General features: G+C 35.4%; 2 protein-coding genes across 4 annotated transcripts in view; both read right to left on the bottom strand.

The window, feature by feature from the left end:
- Positions 1–56: 56 nt before the first annotated feature.
- smpd2b (sphingomyelin phosphodiesterase 2b) lies at positions 57–9,705 on the bottom strand. 3 transcript variants are annotated; one of them, XM_016457154.1, is made up of 11 exons: positions 9,424–9,705; positions 5,881–5,963; positions 3,981–4,077; positions 3,649–3,725; positions 3,419–3,512; positions 2,902–2,991; positions 2,608–2,690; positions 2,134–2,266; positions 1,918–2,022; positions 1,486–1,654; positions 57–689 (listed from the first exon to the last, which is right to left on the bottom strand). In XM_016457154.1, exons 2-11 carry the CDS (start codon positions 5,928–5,930, stop codon positions 313–315), a joined length of 1,275 nt encoding a protein of 424 aa, XP_016312640.1. In that variant the 5' UTR covers positions 5,931–5,963; positions 9,424–9,705; the 3' UTR covers positions 57–312. The 3 variants fall into 3 exon arrangements, with proteins under 3 accessions (XP_016312640.1, XP_016312641.1, XP_016312639.1); XM_016457155.1 differs by lacking the exon at positions 9,424–9,705 and adding an exon at positions 9,290–9,417; XM_016457153.1 differs by lacking the exon at positions 9,424–9,705 and adding an exon at positions 6,352–6,645.
- Positions 9,706–12,686: 2,981 nt separating this feature from the next.
- The window catches only part of LOC107665997 (transcriptional enhancer factor TEF-5-like), a 30,561-nt gene continuing 22,761 nt past the window's right edge, over positions 12,687–20,486 (bottom strand). Inside the window, exons 6-14 of the mRNA XM_016457088.1 lie at positions 19,717–19,845; positions 19,586–19,629; positions 19,448–19,504; positions 17,133–17,194; positions 16,895–17,031; positions 14,752–14,925; positions 14,424–14,567; positions 14,194–14,346; positions 12,687–13,361 (exon numbers count right to left, since the gene is read on the bottom strand). Coding sequence (XP_016312574.1) covers positions 13,248–13,361; positions 14,194–14,346; positions 14,424–14,567; positions 14,752–14,925; positions 16,895–17,031; positions 17,133–17,194; positions 19,448–19,504; positions 19,586–19,629; positions 19,717–19,845 — 1,014 coding nt within the window. The 3' untranslated portion in view covers positions 12,687–13,247. The remainder of the gene's footprint in view (positions 13,362–14,193; positions 14,347–14,423; positions 14,568–14,751; positions 14,926–16,894; positions 17,032–17,132; positions 17,195–19,447; positions 19,505–19,585; positions 19,630–19,716; positions 19,846–20,486) is intronic.

A 20,486-nucleotide genomic window follows, 5' to 3' on the forward strand; every position in this document is an offset into this window, starting at 1 on the left:
ATTTCTTTTAATATATATATATAATTTTAAGTCATTCTGTGACCCTGGTTGTGAAGTAGATCTGTCATGCAAGTAATTATTTTAATAACTTATTGTCTAATTTTCTGGTTTCTTTGCTCCCAGGTATAAGTATCCCCAATATCGATGTGAAAAAGCTGCATAGTTAATAAAACCAGGTAAGTGTTCAGTTAAGACATTATAAAATAGTGATTTTCATAATTCTATAAAAAGTTCTAATTCCACTCAAATGTCACATTTGGTTTAACTATCTGGCTACAAATGAATGGAATCCTTACTGTCTAGTAGTGGCTTTCACAAATGGTCCGAGGATAAAACCTTGGGGGACTCCTTAAGCTGTTCTTGAAAGCTACTTATTGCCAGTCTCATCTGGTCCTCAGTGCCTTGCAGTGCCTTCACCTCCATGCTGTAGAAGACGTACAGCATCAGTGTGGAGAGGAGGACGGCAAAGCACAGTGCCCCCAGCAGGTAGAAAGAGGCTTTGGGAAAGGGCTGTTCAGTTCCCAGAGCAAACAATGGGACAGCGGCGATTGCTAGCTCAAGCACTAACAGGACAAGACCCATAATGCCTGTACGCGCTGCTGTGTGGCGCATGCGCTCAGTGCAGTGGAGACCCACCTTTACTTCAGTGCGAGCTTCATTGACTGCGTTGACCAGCTCAGGAAGCTTATCTGAGAAAGAAAGAAAGTGACAGAATGGAAAACCATACACTAGCATTTAAATGTTTGAGTTCAGTTAGATTTTTTTATAATTTTTTTTTTAAGAAATCGATACTTTTATTCATTAAAATGGATTAAATTAAAGTGACAATGACAAAATTTAAAATAAATGCTGTTCTTTTAAACTTTCTATTCAGCTTTCTTTCTGTTTTACGGTTTTGATAAAAATATTAAACAGCTGTTGTTAAAAAATATTAAACAATGTTTGTTGAGCAGCAAATCAGTATATTAGAATGATTTCTGAAGGATCATGTGACACTGAAGACTGGAGTAATGATGCTGAAAATTCAGCCTGGCATAAATTAGATGTTAAAATATATTAAAATAGAAAACAGTTATTTGAAATTGTAACAATGTTTCACAATATTATTGTTTTTGCTGTATTTTGAATCAAACAAATGAATTCTCAAAAAGCATCATTTACTCACCCGTAAGTTGTTTCAAACTGAAAATATGCTTTTTTTTTTTTCATTTAATTATTAATTTATTCATTCATGTATGTATGTATGCATGTATGTATGTATTTATTTATTTAGAAGTTTTGAGCAATATGACAGAGTAATTAATATTTTTGGGGTGCACTGTTCCTTTAAAGCACATTGCATATCCAAAAAACAAGCAAGCAAACCCAAGCAGTCAATTTTCAAACTTTATTAAAGCGCATCAAATTAGAGAGCATTTTTTTTTGAGAGCAAGAAAAATGTGTGTATTTAATATTCTAAGATCCCCAAAACTGAAGAGCAAATACCTGAAACACAGCCAGATTGCCTCTCTGAGCACCCATTTCCCTTTGTAGTCGGTGTAAACAGGAACTCGGCCGTGAGAGCCTCATGGTCAGAGTAAGGGAAGGGATGTCCAGGAACAGGGCCCTTAGTGGTGGACAAAGACTCACAGCTCACATCCACTTCCCCTGATCCCTGCCAGAAAAACAGCGCTGTTTCATTCATGAGCATACAGGTAAAGTAAGCTGTTTTAAAGAGAAGTAGATCTGACATGGAAGTAATCATTTTGTTAATTTGTTTAATTTTCTTGTCATTCGTGTCTGTAGGATGAGTTCCTTTTGTTTAAATGACTAAACCAGAGCATAAGCAACAGTATGAGGATTAGAAAAACACTGCTTAGTAACAGAAAACGCCACTTAATAATAACAACCACTAGAAAACAAGTATCTAATATTTACCTTGAACAGGATGTAGTCTATCCGGACTCCTCCTCCAAATGGAACAAGCCCATCTGTGTTTGTGAATGGGTTTTCAGATATATGAGTGTGTCCCTCCTCACATCCCTGAAACAAATGACAGGATGGCTGTCATAAATCATAATTTAGAAAGCAAGGTGACTTTACATTACACACACTCAGTCATTACGAGAATCCAGGCTGCATCACAGTACTAACATCAAAGTTCGCCGTCTCACTGAAGCTGTCCTGAAGTCCTGTGTAGTTTCTCAGCAGTCTGGTGCCGAGATCGTCCGGGTGCATGTTCAGATCTCCACCCAGAATCACCACGTCCGCTCCAGCACTAGTGTGCCTTTATCGAAAAAGACAGCCAGTCGTTAGCATTATATATGTAAGCCAGTTCTGAGAAGAAAAAAAAAAAGTGTCAATTGTGAGATATAACAAGATTTGTTGATACTCAACATTACAAGAAAAAAAGTCAGAGTTGTGAGATATTTTCAACAAAACCATTGACCAGTTCAGTGTGATCTCAAAAGTTGAGCGGCACTTTTTTAGCACTGACTGCTTTACGAATCTGTTGCAATCTGATGCAGTTTTGCAAAGAGGCTGTTATTGAAGAACTGTGCAATTAAAACCTCTATGAGGCTCAAAATAAACCTGCAGCCATGGCTAAATATAGCAGACGTTTAGCACCTTATGAACTGTTGCAGCTCCCAGGCTTGAACCATTCGGTGCGGGAGATACGAGTCTTTCTCTCTGCAATATTCTGCATGCAGCTGCAAAGAGAAGAAACTGCTGTAACAGAGTAGAAGCTAAAAAGAATAATTAAATAATAAGAAAAAATGCTCAAAAGAAAAAAGCACACACAAAAAAATGTAAACGATAAATAATGAATAAATACTACAATAAATTAAAATATAATAAACAATAACAAATACTATAATGCTATATAAATAACACTGATATATGCATTTTGCATGAACTTACATGAGTGATAAATATATGAACCTTCAGCCCACTGATGTTGAGCAAGACCTTCCCGACGGCTTTACCACCAAACCAGTCGCCATGTTGAGCCTGATATAAGAATTGATCATTAACAAGCCATCAGAACAACCACACATCTCTGACACTGAAAGAGGAAACCGAGGCCACATAAACGCTGCATAAAAACGAGTTTATTTACAACAGTCTGTGTCTATAATGGGTGTACTGTTTACTTTTCACAGGGTCAGGATGACAAATAGTGGATCTGCATAATAAAATACTGCTTAAAAAAACAACTTTTACTTTTTAAAATTATTTTTTTTATTATGCATAGTCGTAAGTATTTTATAAAAGCAATATGGTATTTAAGAGTGTGCTATGTTGCAAATATATAGTACAGGAAACAATCATGCTTGTGTTAGACTGCATTATTGAATTAAATGCTATTCTTCCTTTCTTTATTTTTATATTTAAGTAGAAGAGCAGGATGTTTGTGCATGTAACTGATCAGACTGACCATATATGGATATCCATTTAATGAGTATCTGTACAGAAAGGCATCATGGATTCGATGTCTGGAAAACACGGCCAGTCCGCTCCCTATAAATCCACTGAAGATGAGAAGTTTCTTTAAGAGAAAATGCATCTTTATCTGTGCCCTTTATTCATATCGGTTTGTGCATTTCAAGAACCTTTAGTAAAAATGTTGTTATGTGTCATTTTCATGCATTATAGATCACGACTGACCTTTTAAAATAATGGGAGTACGGAGAGACACTGCTAAGCTTCTTCTTTAAAAACAGAAAGTCTTTCTCACACCAGACCTGGAACAAACAGCCCCAGAAAAACATGACAATATTACAGTACAAACCAGTATATATATATTTAAAAAAAATCTAGTACTGACATAATGGCTTCTTATAGTTCAAACAGTTCATTCAATGATTATCAATGGTTTAAACTGGTTTAAGAGGCTTCTCTCAATGTGTGGAATATCTGCGACAGTACAAATAATATGAATAGCCATATATTTGATGTTTAGATTTAAACATCTGTACGTGTGGAAGTTTATGTTTTACCTCCTGTAGTAACACTATATCAAGCTGTTCCAGACTCAGCAGGTCTCCGATCAGAACAAACCGCTCTTTGCAGTTCTTACTGAGGTATCGGATCCCCCTAAAACAATCACAACAAACTACATTGGCTTATACGCCCCTTTATACTATTATCTTGCATTCATGGATAATTTGTAGCAAATTATTCGTTAATACTATAACTTCAGTGCAAAGATTTTCACTAGAAATGAAGAGAAAATAAAAAGATTTTGCAAAATGCATTTTAACAGAAATGAAATGAAATTTCTTTAAAAAATTTGAATGAAAACCAAATCTCCATATGCAAATCTGTAATTCCTGCAACATACAGTAAATGTTCAAATACAATAGTTTAAGTAATTTTTTGTTTTATGTTTTTTATTAGATGAAAGTTAGTTTTTGACTTTCATGAGCTGTAAGCTCTAATCATCTAAATTAAAACAAAAAAACGTTTGAAATGTTTCACTTAACATGTAATGAATCTATAAAATATGAAAGTTTCACTTTTTGAAATAAGTTACAAAAAATGAACTTTTTCACAATATTCTATTTTTTTGAGATGCACCTGTATTTAACGTATTTTTCTGACAGTATTTTAAACATTTGTCTTGTCTTTAGTACAATATCACATAAAAGAAGAATAAAAAAGAAGTATGATATAATCATTTTATATTCCTATTGGATATTGTGTAATCAACTGGAACTGGAACTTTCTACAGGGACATTTTTATCCAATGGAGTATCGTAATGTGTTATAAAGGATCTAGCTTTTGTTTTGTGTTTTGCTGAAATCCCATAAAACATTCCCAGTAGGATCAGTTAAATATCATTTAGGAATATGAGTAGGGCTGCACGATTAATCGAATGCGATTGTCATGCGCATTTTGTTAGTAAAGCCGTTTCTGTAATCAGCAGGAAATCATCATCACGTGCAAATCATCAAGGGGAAGTCGTGGCCTAAAGGTTAGAGAGTCTGACTCATAACCCAAAGGTTGTGGGTTCGAGTCTCGTACCGGCAGGGATTGTAGGTGGGGGGAGTGAATGTACAGCGCTCTCTCCCACCTTCAATACCTCGACTGAGGTGCCCTTGAGCAAGGCACCGAACCCCCAACTGCTCCCCGAGCGCCGCAGCAAAAAAAAAAAAATGGCTGCCCACTGCTCCGGGTGTGTGTTCACAGTGTGTGTGTGTTCACAGTGTGTGTGTGTGTGATGGGATAAAAGCAGAGCACTAATTCCGAGTATGGGTCACCATACTTGGCCACATGTCACGTCACTTTTTCAGAAGGAGCAGAATTTACTACATGCGTAGCTTGTCAGTGAACTACGGCTCTGTGAAGTAAATGCTGCTCCATCTGAAAGCATGTGAAAATACCACATTTAATAACATATTTTTACTCCAAACTCACTTCATAACGTCAGTCGAGTGTTTGAAATAAATCCTTCTGTGAGATGATGTGGCTTCTTACACAGAATAAGGCACGCAACATATTTCATAGTATTTAAGCAGTGATAAAGGCATTGCATTATAAATATACTTTATTTGAATGAAAATTATAATAATAAGAACTCAGATAAACCGTATATTGCCGTAGTCGTGTGTTTATTAGTCACATTGAATCAATGAAAGCAGTTGAATCTTCTGTTTATTCAGCTGCAGCGATAGGCATTTTCTGGGTTTCTTCTGCGAGGCGTATTTGGAGTTTCAGCGCGAGAGCGCCCTCTGGTCTTTGGATGGAGATTTACTGCTGATCACAGAACCGTGCTTCACTGAAAGATACTCATGACAATCACAGCTTCTATCGAATCGCGATCTCGATTCCATTTCGATTTATCGTGCAGCCCTAAATATGAGAACTCTGCATTTCTTCAGCTAAAGGAATCTCACCAGCAGTTGAGAGAGAAGACACGGAATCTGATTGGTGCTGAGGTTGTCATGGCGATGGGTCTTATGGGATGGTTACAGCCAGTCTGTGAGGATAAAGGAGAGAATCCAGTTTACACTTAAAACCAGTTCCGACACACAAAACAAAACAGTTTGATTCAGTTGTGAATTTCTCAGAACGAACGTCACTGTACGTTTGAAACCGTTTACACAAAAAAAAAAAAAAAACTTTTTTCAGGGCATTAAAAGTTTTTTGGGTTAGTGAGACTACAAGTATACTGGTTTATCTTTATGTATGAAATATACTGTGGAAAATATAAAATACTATAAAAATAAATTATTAATAATCAAATACATTCAGCTTACAAACATGACATAAATTTAATAAATACATACATTTTAGCTCCCACCTCATCAACACAAAACCACCACTACAACCAATCTAAAATAAAACATATTTCATATTTACCTGACCTGCCTAAAACATAAGCAAGACTGGTGCTTGTTAGTCCACAGCTTTCTAAAAGAAAGTAGTTCACAACAAGCCATAAAAGTAACTGAAATACCTTTGAGCCCGAGTAAAACCACAGAGTCCCTGATACACAAACGCTCGTCTGACAACGTTTCATAAATCATAAAGCCCAGCTCCCAGCAGTGCTGCTGGATATCATTATGGCTCCACCTCAATCCCGAGGGTTAAAGGTCTAGGCTACTCACTGTGTTGCCATGGTGACACTTACTGTACACAACACACCCTGCAGAGTGACTGCAAAGATAACCTTGTGTGTGTGTGTGTGTGTGTATAAACACACACACATACATGCATGCATATATGCATATATATGTACATGTATTACATATTAGAATAACTACAAAATACTAGCCTATAATTACTTATAGTTAAGTATATAATATATACATAAATGATAGTTTATATTTATTTAAAAAAAAAAATCATATGGGTCAAAGACGAGACGCCCCATTTTGGTGTCTGCATCAAATTAATTGTACAAAAGTGATTTTATATACATCGAAAGCACATTTGATGCAAGTATCTCTTTTAATGATTCAAATAACTTTTGTGGCTGTTTATCTCACAAATTTTGCAAATTTATATCTTGCATTTCTAACTTTTTCTCATAATACTCAGAAAAAATGAAATTAAGCAGGACACGTTCTAAATGCATGCTTTTTTTTTTTAAATGTACACATTTAAACCTGCATTAAACTTATTGTTTTGATGCTTGAAAACCCCTTTTCATCTTTGACCCTTGTATTACTCCTTATATTAGTGTAGGCTATATATATTTTTTTAAATAAATAAATAGTATTGTGGCAGTACCATCCCTTACAACAACAACAACAAAATTAACAAAATTAAAATTTAAATAAAAAAAGGATACTATGGTACTACAATGTTTTTTTTTTTTTTTTTTGGCACATGTACCATGGTATATATCAAAATAACATGGTACTGTCATCACTACAGTAATATTATGGCACATCATACACTAAAATGTACCATGGTATTTTTATGATACCAAATTCTTGCAATTCCCAAAGATCCTTCTAACATAAACTCCCAGCAGCTTTACATACGTCCTAAGCTGAATCTCAATGGCAGCGTGTGCTTGTGATGACAGTAAATCAGTCTGTATTCATTTTACACCAGTAAGCAACAGCATTTGCTCCAGCGTTATGACCATCCAGGGACAGTAAACACAGACGCAGCTGCTGCACACAAGCACTGAACGGCGCCGGGACGATCCGTGTTTACTGCTGATACCAGACAGACCAGACCAGTGATTGGGCCGATTTTACAATCTGTGTTTTAGGGAAGCTGGTTTCCATCATGGGGAAAAAAATCGGAGAAAAAAGTAAGAATTGTGAGATATATAAACTAAGAACTGCATGAAACCTTAAGAAATGAGAGATATAGGCACGGTTTCACAGACAGGACTTAGATTAAACCAGGATTAGGCCATAGTTCAATTAGGACATTTAAGTAATTTTTATTAACATGCCTTAAAAAATATTACTGGTGTGCATCTTGAGACAAAACAAAGGCACTGATATGTTTTAAGATCAGTCAGTGCAAGGTAATTTCAGTTGAAACAGCTCAGAATTACATTTTAGTCTGGGACTAGGCTTAAGCCTTGTCTGTGAAACCGGGGGATAAACTTAGAATTCTAACTTTTTTCTGGCAATTCCGAGTTTTTTATCTCGCAATTCAAACTTTTTTCTTAGAATTCAAAATTACATATTTAAAAATCTCAGAATTCTGGTTTGTTCTTGCAATTCCGACTTTTCTGCGACTTTTCCGATCTCACAACCCAATTTTATTTTATTTTTATTCTGTGGTGGAAACAGGGTTCCCTAGATTTTACCAGGAAACCTTGAATAACAAAAATGTGTGTGTTTGTGTGTGTATATATATATATATATATATATATATATATATATATACACTATAATGCTCGTGTGTGCAAATACACACACACACACACACACAGTAATACGTAAAACAAATTAACAAGTAAGTTGTTGCAGGTGCATGGGTTTATAACATTAAAGGGGTCATATGATGTTGCTAAAAAGAACATTATTTGGTGTATTTGGTGTAATGAAATGTTTATGCGGTTTAAGGTTCAAAAAACATATTATTTTCCACATACTGTACATTATTGTTTCTCCTCTATGCCCCGCCTTTCTGAAACACCTCGATTTTTACAAAGCTCATCAGTCTGAAAAGTGAGGTGTGCTCTGATTGGCCAGCTATCCAGTGTGTTGTGATTGGCCGAATACCTCAAGCGTGTGACAGAAATGTTACGCCCCTTACCATATTGTGATGATGCCCTGTCCGGCTGGAGCGACATGGCGGCAGCAACAATACTACAGCGAGAATCAAAGTTACGCCTTCTTTCTTTGCGTGAACATTTGGGCGGTGTTATGCAAATCTTCCCACATCGTGACGTAGATATGTGGGGGCGTGTTAGAACGAGCCGTTTTAGGTAGGCGTGGCTGACTCTTAACTTTTATAAAGAATATCTCTTTGGATTTGAGACTTTAGTCTTTGCAACTTTACAGATCTTCTTTATGCACCAAGAGCTTGTAACACTTCAAAGAGAAAGAAAAAATTGAAATCGCATCATATGACCCCTTAAAAGTGCACTGGTATTTTCATTAAATGTTAACGTTTATAAAATGACCAGTTGGGTAGATTACTTAAGGTGACTAGTGCAAACATATGATGCCGCATACATACGCCTAAAACACACTTTAAAATGACTGTCACTGCAGTATATAACAAAACATCAAAGCACGTATCAGCTGCGCTCATATGCTGCAGAATGCATTTAATTAAAGGCTGTTAAATGTAATCGAGTCATATGTGTTGGAGATCTGATCTTACCTTTGTGCTGGTCACTACTTCGCTCGATCAATCCAAATGCGTTCTAGTTGTTATAAACAAACGTTCATGAGCTCAGTGTGTCTCATATTCTGTCCATCTACAGTCAGACCGCTACTTCCTCATCTGCCACTGACCTGGATGTCGTCTGTAGAGAAGTCATTCAGCTTTATCAAACGCGTCTGATGGATATTTTACGTTTAACTTTAAACTTTTAATTTGTAAAACGAGCAAACGTGTTCATCTCTCAACTGCTGAGCGCAAAATAAAGCGTGACTGACACACGGGTTTGTATCGCGCATATTCAGAGTTTTTGAATACAGTGTTTAAAGTTTACTTTTTGTTTGTTTCCATACAAGAGCTACTTTGCAGCAAATGAGGTTCAACGTGAGTACGCCGACTCTCAGACGTCACGGTTTCGTCATTACCAGCGCCACGTTGACTGGAATGCTGGGAAATTGAGTTTTTCTTAAGGAAACGCTCACTTATTATTGTCTCTGTTTGGTGAAGTACAATGTCTCAAAATATGAATTGGCATCTTTTAAATATTCACTGTCTAATTTCAATTAAATAGCTGTTAAATCACTATTTGGGGGTAAATTATTTTCCAGATGTTGCTTAAGTAGATTACGTTGTCATGTGTTTCCTGTTACTTTTCTCAGCGCTTGTAAAGATGGACCAATCAGGGGCGTTGGTGAATACTAGCGATGACGTTCTTAAAGGAACACTCCACTATTTTTGAAAATAGGCTCATTTTCCAACTCCCCTAGAGTTAAACAGTTGAGTTTTACCGTTTTCGAATCCATTCAGCCGATCATCGGGTCTGGCGGTAGCACTTTTAGCTGCAGCTTAGCATAGATCATTGAATCTGATTAGACCGTTAGCATCTCGCTCAAAAAATGACCAAAGAGTTTCGATATTTTTCCCATTTAAAACTTGACTCTTCTGTAGTTACATCATGTACTAAGACCGACGGAAAATGAAAAGTTGTGATTTTCTAGGCCGATATGGCTAGGAACTATACTCTCATTCCGGCGTAATAATCAAGGAACTTTGCTGCCGTACCAGCTGCCGTAAAACTCAACTGTTTAACTCTAGGGGAGTTGGAAAATGAGCCTATTTTCAAAAATAGCGGAGTGTTCCTTTAAGCTTATTTTGCCGACCCCTGATTTAAGCAAAAGTACTTTCTAGAGTTTAAAAAATAATGGAAAAAAGACAAACATCCTGAATTTTTAATGCAGCTCAATGTGGGATTTCTGAAGCGCCCTCTGAAGAAAGAACTTCTGCAACTCGTGAAAGTTTTTGGACATTTACCATAGTATTCCTTTAAGTACCAAGGTATTTTTTAATGTTGCATTTTTCTCTACAACCAGAAAAGCAGCAGTTGGTGATAATTCAATACAAAATACTAGTCAACATGTTAATTCTGCCTCTCACAATTTTCATATATTTTAGATATTGCATTGTAAGCAATTTTTAATATACTTTGTTTTGTTTGCAAGAATATTTTCTGCCAGCCTCATTTATGTGAATGAGAATAAGACACTTTTACAAAGTTGTAAGTGTGTTTTAAGAAATATGGTCCAAGGAGACCCATGCCATTTTATTGGTATTGCTATACATTGTTTTGATTATATTGTACAAACCCCTAACATTGAAGATATACATAACTGCAATGCACAACTGGTAACTAAGGCCACAATGAACTGTTAAAAACCAGGGGAAAGCTTTTGCCAACACCACTTAGATTATGGCACAAAATAACAGTAACACACAAAATTTTCAATGTATGCATATAGCATCAATTGAAAGTCGAAGAGCAAACATAAAATTAATAATTATAACAATAATTATAAAAAGGAAACAAAAAAGCCTGTAAGAAAAAATACAATTGAGAAAACTGTCGTCACTGAAGTTCAAACACAAAAAAGTAGGTTAAGGCTGTACCAATACACATTACATTTCCGTTTTTTAAGGTGTACCCAAAAATTAGCAGTACCTTCAGAATGAATCTAACTGCTATCAGTGAGCACCAACTCATGTCTAACAACCATCCCAAGAACATTATCCATACAAACGGTGCCGTCTTTCAATTTTACAGGCGAGTGGAACAAAAATGCTACATGGCTTTTCCAATGTTACATTGGAAACATTGAATCGGGTCGAAAATTCAAGTTTTTAGTTCTCAAATGGGAAAATAAACATTACATTTTCAGTAGTAGCAAAATATGATCTCAGTTCAGCACTGTTAAAATGGCATATTTCTGTAATTCCATGTCGAACACCTGGTGCATTCTTGTTCTAAAAAAAGTTGTATTTTTACATCTAAAAATGAGATTCAGAGAGATGCACAAACCATAAAAACTGTAAGAACACATCTGTGCTGACGTACAGGGTGACACTAATGACTTTCCCCTTTACACTTTAACACCAGGAATACAAGAAAAACTGATGCTTGAACCCAAAACTAAAGGATCTGACATGTAATTCAGAGAAAAATGTACTTGATGCACAAAAAAAAAAAAAAAAAAAGGTACACAGTGCAGAAAAAAGAAAGACATGAGTAATAACCAGCTTGGAAATGCAAACACTCTCTTCAAGGGTTTAAAAAGCACCAGATATGACAGCAATGCAATGTCCTCTGACTTAAAAAGACATAAAACAAACTCTATCAAGGTACTGTTCCAGGATTAAATGTTTAAAATCTCGACGGGCAGCACTTTGTTTGTACCAGAGTGACATTCACACTTGACTTTTAAACAATCCGACCTTTCCTCAGTTCATGCATCTCGTGAAAGCTTCGATGAACAGCAGAGTTAAATACTTTGTAGCATAAAGAAATTGATCACTTTATCTATTCCTATTATTTTATGTCAAGAGGTAGTCAAAAGGCACTTCAGAGTATCAATCGATTTGTGTTCTTTGAAGAAAGGCACTCACATTTGGATCAACTACTCAAAATCCTTTAGTACCTGCAGAACGGTTTCTGACGCCTTTTCTCTTGTTCAAAGGACAGCCGATGAAACAAGTAACATCTGCAGTTATTCGGTTAACGTCTGTCCTTTAGAAAGATGAACGTAAACCCTCAGCTGGCCGACCTGGTCCTCATTTACAAATCAGGTAAATCTCACAAAACCTGGCAACATGTCCATTTCATATTTCACCCCAAAATCAAAAGAAAAAATACAATACAAATTTTCTTAATGAAAATGCATGAAGAAAACAAACTTATTTTTAGGACTTTTTTTGTTTTTGCATTATGACATTATATTGAAGATAATTAATCAGATTGCTTCCCAAATCTTTTTAGTGTAATGCAAAAAAAAGAAAAAAAAGCACTGCCTTTATACTAATTTTCATTTTAAAAAATGACTGTTTTAAGAGTAATGACAATAGCATCTTCTCTTGCATTATAATAAGAGTTTCGGGTTCGTGAAAATAACATGCAAAAGTAGTCCTAAAAATAGCCTTCATTTTCTTTATCCAAAATATATCTATTTTTCCTTCTGATTTTAGGGTAAAATGAGACATTTCTTTGTGAGATTCACCCTTAAATCATTGTAAAATGCTGCATAAACGGCACACATTGTCTTTCATGACATTCTTTCCCATCAAAACTCATTCACATTCCCTCTGGAGACACAACAAAGCTTAAAAGACATCTTTGATCTGTATATGCAACAAAACCAACCCATTTTGTATTTAAGGCATTTAAAAACATACAAAAAAGTTATTTTTTTTTTGTTTTTTTTTAAACAGAGTAATACTATATGTTTTATGTCCTCAAAGACTCAAATTCTGTACCAGGTTTAGAACGAAAGCAAAACATTTGTTTTTTTTGTAACATTTAGGCGTATTCCTCCAATGTTTGGACAATTTGGCATATTCCTCCATACGTGTGACGGAGGCACTGTGCAAAGCACCCGAAGTCTGTTGTCAGAACAGCTGGCGGCGGCGGGGGCTAGTCTTTAATGAGCCTATAGACGTGGTATTGTGCCCCGTGTTCACTCGTAGACACTTCAAATACAAACGCTATACACAGTAGAGTCTCCTGGGTTTCCCTGTCGGTCACCACCTGCAGCAGGTCAAACAGAGAAGAAAAACACTCAACATCTCTGAAGACAACATTTCTATTACAGGAAAAAAGACGTTCAATTTAGACTAGAAAATGCAGATTGTAATGATTATTTCCAAGCAACAAATATAAAAACAAAATGAGATATTATTACGATATCATTAATTTTGTAAACTTTATTTTATAAAATATTCATCATTTTATATTGTTTCCAATAAATTACAGAAAAAAATTTGACCGTTTATTTTGATCATAAATGATATATTACTATGAATATCAATATAATGTCAACATGATTGTGATTATTATTTTCAAGCAATATACAATAACAATAAATTATATATAACTATTTTTTATTATCATATCATCATCATTAAATAAGAAACATTTTCATAATTATCTGATAATTATATTTAGAAAAAATGTGTGTGTTTTAATTTAGTAAAGTTTCATAAAACATTTATACTGTGTTATAACGGTGACAGTTTTTCTGATCATAAATTATATATTACTTTTATTAAGATTATCATTATCATCAACATCCTTATTACATTTAAAAATTATATGTTTTCATAATTATAATTATATTATTGAAAATATTTATGATTTTATTTTGTCTCTCCCATCAATTACAACAATTTCTTAAAACAACTTATTTAATTAATTCAATTAAATCTAGATCATTGATATGCCTCTTTTTAAATGTGCTATAAAAAAGATTTTTTCATTTCTTTAAAAAACAACAAAAAACTTGTGGACCTATAAAACAATAGAGATAATTATAAACATGACAGGGTGTTAAAGTCTTCAATATGAAATATTGGTGTTTTACCTGTAAGATGGTGAAGTTTTCTAATACGCTGTTCATCATGTATTTCTCAGGCAGGTGCTTGAGCTTGTGGATGAAGTTGACCATATATTCGCACATGGGAGAACGATGGATCCGATACAAGCACTTCCCTCCCTCGACACGAGCGTACTCTGTCTGTAAATCCAATAAAGCACGGTCAGATACGAGAAACACTAGCGCTTTTCAGGCAATTAAAGGCTGATCTTACTGACCTCCACTTTTTCCACCACTTGCTTCCCGAAAGAGCAGACTTTGGTTGAGACGGTGATGGTCATGTTCTCTGAGCTGCTGTACTGACTGCTGACTCCGTAGAAGGAGCCCGGTCCATCCTGAACGCCGCTGTTGTTCAGATCCGCCTGAGAGAGAAAAACTAACTCAGTACTGTGGTGCAAGTGATGCAACGAGCAACTAGATTCAAGCTGCACGATTTAAGGAATCATTCACATTTGTAGCAACAACAAGGCAGGTACACTGTGTGTCAAAACACCACCAAAGTGCTTTTCTGTGAAGGTTTACATCACATAAATGACATGCACACACCCAAAATTTGACGAGGAAGAAGGCGTTTTGAGGGCCCTTCTCGTACAGCTCCTTGAGTCCTCCCGTCTTCTCGGGGAACTTGTCGTAGATCTGTCGGATGTCCACCGCCTCCAGCAGAGGGTCGCTGTAGGAGGGGTTGGTCTGGCCAATGTGAACAAACAGGTGTTTGCTGTACTGTAAAAGGAAATTTCAAATATATCGTGAGCCGTCTGCATTTCTGGATGCAACTTAAGGTTCACTAATAAAGCTAGTCTATGCCAGTGGTTCTCAACTCCAGTCCTCGGGACCCACTGCTCTGCATATTTTGTACAGTATGTTTCTGAGGCTACATCCACACGAAGCCAGAGCTTTCCCTATCCGATCTTTTTTTTCCCCTCGTCTCAAGAAATATCTGCATCCACACAAAACCACGAAACCGACACAAAACGATGTAGTATACATGCTAGACCAGTATGTGGCGCTGTAATACTGCCAGAGATACACTAAAAACAGAGAAGACTTGGACTATGCGCATAAACCTTGCGCGCGGTATACAAACGAACACGGAACAATACAATTATTAATCTGTGTTAATGTTAGTTAATAAAAAGACAATCGAACAAAAGTGTTTGTTCATGTTTTTGTTGCTGTTACGTGACGTAGTTGCTGTTACATCTGACTAGTGGCGAGACGTGGGCTGATGACGTCATCGTTTCAGAAAATATACGGATTCGCTGTCCACACGAAAACGCAAGGGAAAATGTGATGAGCAGTGGGTCCTGAGGACTGGAGTTGAGAACCACTAGTCTATGCTATATCTGTCTTATTTTGAAAGAAGAAATATGAATATGTAAAAACAAGTGAATTAATTCAAATGTCTCTAAGTCAGCAACAATGTAAGAGCTAAAGGAGAAAAACCAAATACTGAGAAATTCTGGAGTATTCATCATTGAAACTTTTCACTCAGTTATGTCGAGAACATATTTAAGACAAGAGCAATATCTGATTATTAATTTAATTAATAATGTGTAGCAGAGGATAGCTAGAAAAATGTATATTCACTATAGAAATGGTTAGGATTTATGTAAACATAATATATATACTCTGAGAATGGAATCAAAATGTAATAATTATGTAAATAATTATTTTTTTTTAATTCTCCAGGCTTGCTGTGCTTATTTGAAGGGCTTTTTTGAACTTTGGACAGAAATGTTGTAATTATATATTAATATGACTATAATAATAATAATAATAATAATAATATTTTATTGATTATTATTATTACTATGTAACAAGAAAATAATAAATTGTTATATAACAAGAAAAATTTTGTTATTGTAGCTTTTACAAAGTCCAAAAAAATGTGAATAAAATGATTAAATTATTCAAATTTAAATATTTTATTTTACAATTCAACTGTACAATTGCAATACTAATATTTGTTTAATATTTGTGTCTTAATCTTAACATTTTCAAACATTAAACCATCTAGATTTCATTTTGGTTGGAAAACTGCAATGAGCTCTTAAAGATTCTTTTTTGTTGGCAACAGCCGTTTTTTTTTTTACGTGCTCATGACAAGTTTGTAGCGCTGTCAAACAATTAATCGCGATTAATCGCATCCAAAATAAGTTTTATATATAAAGACACACACATGCATTTATATATTTAAGAAAAATATGTTATGTTTATATATTAAATATATTTATATATGATATAATTTATATGAATATAAATATATACACAATAATACATGTAAATATAAGTAAAATATATGCTGTGTGTGTCTTTATATATACATAATAAATATACACAGTACACACACACATATATTATGTAAACAAAAACGTTTATTTTGGATGCGATTAATCGCAATTAATCGTTTGACAGCACTACAAGTTTGGGAAGCTAGTTGGCGCATGAGTTCCCAAAAGTATGTTGAAGTGGAGATGGATTTCATGTGAAGCAGCATTTACTGTAAACCAAGCCGCTCTGAGATGCTGCAAACGGATCATGAGCTTCTCGAGTGTAAAAAAAAAAACAGTGCACAGAGCTTTACTCTGAAACATGCGGCATATTTATTTAATTAACTAACACTAATCCATATCACTATTCACTCAACTTTGTAAATAAGCATATTTGTGGAGTGCTCCTGTCTACTCACAGAGTCCTGGTCCTGCGGGACCTCCATGAACGCAGAGTACTCCAGAAGGCGCAGTTTGGAGGAGGCAATGGTGCGATCCTGCCACACGGGCACTGCGGTGGCAACCGGCGGGAGAGGAGGGGCCAGAGACTCATACGCTGCACAAACACAAGGGGGCGACAGTTAAGACTCAACCATGCACATAAATGGAAGAAACTGAAGCGGGGTGGGCTGTGCTCGAAATGAACTATATACTTACCTAAGGGTGGTTGAACAGGTCCAGGTATGTTTGAGTAAGGAGTTTGTGCAAATGGCTTGATGCTGAAAAAGTGTTCAGGATTTGTTAGAATCAAAGTTGTGCAAAACTTGTACTCGTTACAAAGTGCACATGAAAAGATAATTTACTTGGGTTAAACATCGCCTTATCAGGGTTCCCACACTTTTTGCCCATTTCCAATCATTTGTAATTACTGGATAAGGATTGTTAAAAATCATTTTGATGAAACTGGTTTGTAAATGAATCATTTAGAATCAACCAGAAAATGATTCACTCACAAATCAAACATCAGTTTGACTTGTAAACAAGCCTTATGCTAGACAAGAGCAATATCCAGCTGATTATTAATTTAATACTAGATATTAATTTAATAACTACAATAACTAGAAAAAATTATATTCACTATAGAAATGGACAAGATTTTCAAATATATACTCTGAAACTAAAAATGGAATTAAAATTTATTTTTGAAATCAATATTTCTTGTTTACATATTTATTAATTCAGTATATAGTTGTGAGATATACAGTATAGTGGACAATAAGCCAGTCATTATCGCCAAAATCAAGACTCCTTTGCTTCACATCAGGGTCCTGATCACCCTGATGTCACCAGCTGTTTTTAAACAATCGGCCAATATCGGCTAATTGTTTTTATCGGATGATACCGATTATTGGCCGATACATTGTTGCGTCCCTTCTTTCTTGTGCTGAACACAAAAGAAGATATTTTGAAGAATGTTGGAAACCAAACAGTTGACAGTAACCATTGACTTCCATAGAATTTTTTTCCCCATGGAAGTCAATGGCTACCGGCAACTGTTTGATTACCAAGATTCTTCAAAATACCTTCTTTGTTGCAGAAGAAAGGAACTCATTCAGGTTTGGAACAACATGAGGGTGAGTAAATGATGACGGATTTGCATTTTTGGGTGAACTGTTCCTTTAATTTCCAGTCCTACAAAACACAAATTTCCTGATATCTTCCAGTTGTCTATGACCGTGGGAACCCTTTGTTATTGTTTTTGCTTTAAAGGTGGGATATTTCACACCTTGACACTTCACTTATCCCACAACTGTTTGTTTTGGCCGTATCAGCCAAGCGTAAGTTCACCTACTTCAGAGTGGGAGTGTAATATGACAGAAGTCATGTGCGCTAGCTCACGTCTGATAACACACATGCTCAAGAGATCTCAGCAAAAGCTGAGACCACAGAGCCAACGATGTAGAGAGGAATCAGGCTGCCAGTGAATAATGTTGGGAATAAAAACCAGAACCCAGACAGAGCAGCATACCAAAATATGTCTCTAATGGCATTTCCTGCAGCCTTACTGAATCTACAGTAAATCTAACCACGTTTTAGCCAAACTGTGAGCTTGAAATCTGAAACGAATATGATGAAAAAGAGTGGCTGCTACAAAATAATAAGAGTTCCCTACTTTTAACCACCAATGAATTTCCATGACTTTCTCAGTTGTTTGCGATTACTAAGCATTGCACAGAGAAATTCCTAGCCAATTAAATAATTTAGAGCTAAGCATCTAGAACGGTTTATATTATAGAAATGGATGACTTCATATGGATGACTTCGTAACTTCATGAATTTATTAATTTCCATGACTTTTTCAGGCACAGGAAGATTCCTGAAATTATTGCAATATTATTTATTAGTATATTATCATGTATTATTATATAATTATATATAAATACTTCTATATTTTCCATGTGCATAGCAATCTTGTGCTCAAACAATAAACAGATGCACCATTTTCACCAGCTGTTCACAAAAAACTGATTTACAAACAACTAAGACGTTTTTTTCCCCCTATTCAAACCCGTGCGGTTATTGTTAACTAAAACTATTAAAAATACTTTTTTGTTAATTGAAGTAAAGCTAAAACTTAACGAAAATTAGAAATGTTGCTTTGGCAACTAACTAAAATAAGTTTAAACTGAAGCACCAAAATAAGTAAAAACTGAAATTACAATAAAAGCTAAAGATAAATATATATATATATATATATAAAAATAAACTAAACTGAAATTTAAAAAAATGAAAACAAAAACTGAAAGTATAAAAATAAATGTTCATTCAAAATATCAATGAAATCTATAATAGTATATAAATAATATTAAACTAACACTCTCTTAAACTCAAGAGAAACTAGTTTGAATCTGTCAAATAATAAACAGTTGGACCCATTACACTACTGTCAATGGAATCTGAACCAGATTCCCATCCCTAGCAGTAAATCAAGCTAGCGAAAGATCAGTTCAAGCTCTGTGGAGGGAACTTACGCGTAGCTGGTGCGGACAAGCCCAGGACTTCTTCCTGGATTGTGCTTAAGAACCAGCCTGATACATAAGAACGTGATCCATTAAACGTGCCAAATACACAAACACACATAAACACGTATGAATTCATGAGTTACTCACTCCTCAGAGGGTCCGGGTTGACCTGGGATGGGGGTCGGCCAGAACTGGAAAAACAGCAATGAAAATAAATCAAATTGCTCCATAATTTGTGTACAAGGTAACTTCCAAGTTAAATACAATCTTAATCGTACCCGTGCAGACGGGGGGTAAGGGGACTGTGGAAGAGGCGGAAGAGAGGTTTTGATTAGACTTGGGGACACGATCTGAGCGGAGGAAAGTGCCGCCATGTTCTGGAGAGCCTTGTCTTTGGACGCTTGATCCTGAGGAGACGGAGACACAGGTCAGCAGAATAATCCAGAAGAAAATACAGACAAAATCATTGTTAATTTTAATTAATGCAAAGCAGCCTGCTGATTTATGATAAAGTAAGACCAAAAGCATTAGAAGGGGAAATAATAGGTGATCAGAGAGCACCAAATGAATCACAAAGAGAATTAAATTCACATTTACAGTGTTTGCAAGACAGCGATGGAAAAGTGTTAAAGCTTCAGGTAAGTTGATGTTTTAGGCTTCACATGTCTTGTTTTCTTTCAGGTGTGCATGAAAATCAGCACATAGAGCTGCAAAACCATCTCTACAGCATAAAGGCATTTTAAAAAATACAATAAATATACAAACAGAGACAGACAGAAAACCAATCGCAAATCAGTATGCAAATATGATGATGTCATTGCTATTAGATTTTAGAATGCTGAACTTTCTAAAAAAGCATGTCAATGGGAGATTTTCAAATTCTCTACATTTATTACAAAATAGGCCTATAATATGTCTATAAAAATTGAAATCGTACAGCAAACCCAAGGCCGAAACGACTGTTAAAGCAAGTTCACCCAAAAATAAAGAAATTAAGATTTAGAGAAATGTAGCATTCCATCACTTGCTCACCAAAGGATCCTCTGCA

Source organism: Sinocyclocheilus anshuiensis, unplaced genomic scaffold (assembly GCF_001515605.1).
Source record: "Sinocyclocheilus anshuiensis isolate Anshui unplaced genomic scaffold, SAMN03320099.WGS_v1.1 scaffold447, whole genome shotgun sequence".
In the NCBI taxonomy this organism is placed as follows: domain Eukaryota; kingdom Metazoa; phylum Chordata; class Actinopteri; order Cypriniformes; family Cyprinidae; genus Sinocyclocheilus; species Sinocyclocheilus anshuiensis.

Excerpts from the sequence above, each read along its gene's own strand:
- smpd2b (XM_016457153.1), bottom strand. The coding sequence starts at position 6,513 with ATGATTTATGAAACGTTGTCAGACGAGCGTTTGTGTATCAGGGACTCT. Across the intron at positions 2,691-2,901 it reads TTCATATATTTATCACTCAT|CTGCATGCAGAATATTGCAG; the intron begins GTAAGTTCATGC and ends TTCTCTTTGCAG. Across the intron at positions 2,023-2,133 it reads GTGAGACGGCGAACTTTGAT|GGATGTGAGGAGGGACACAC; the intron begins GTTAGTACTGTG and ends CATTTGTTTCAG.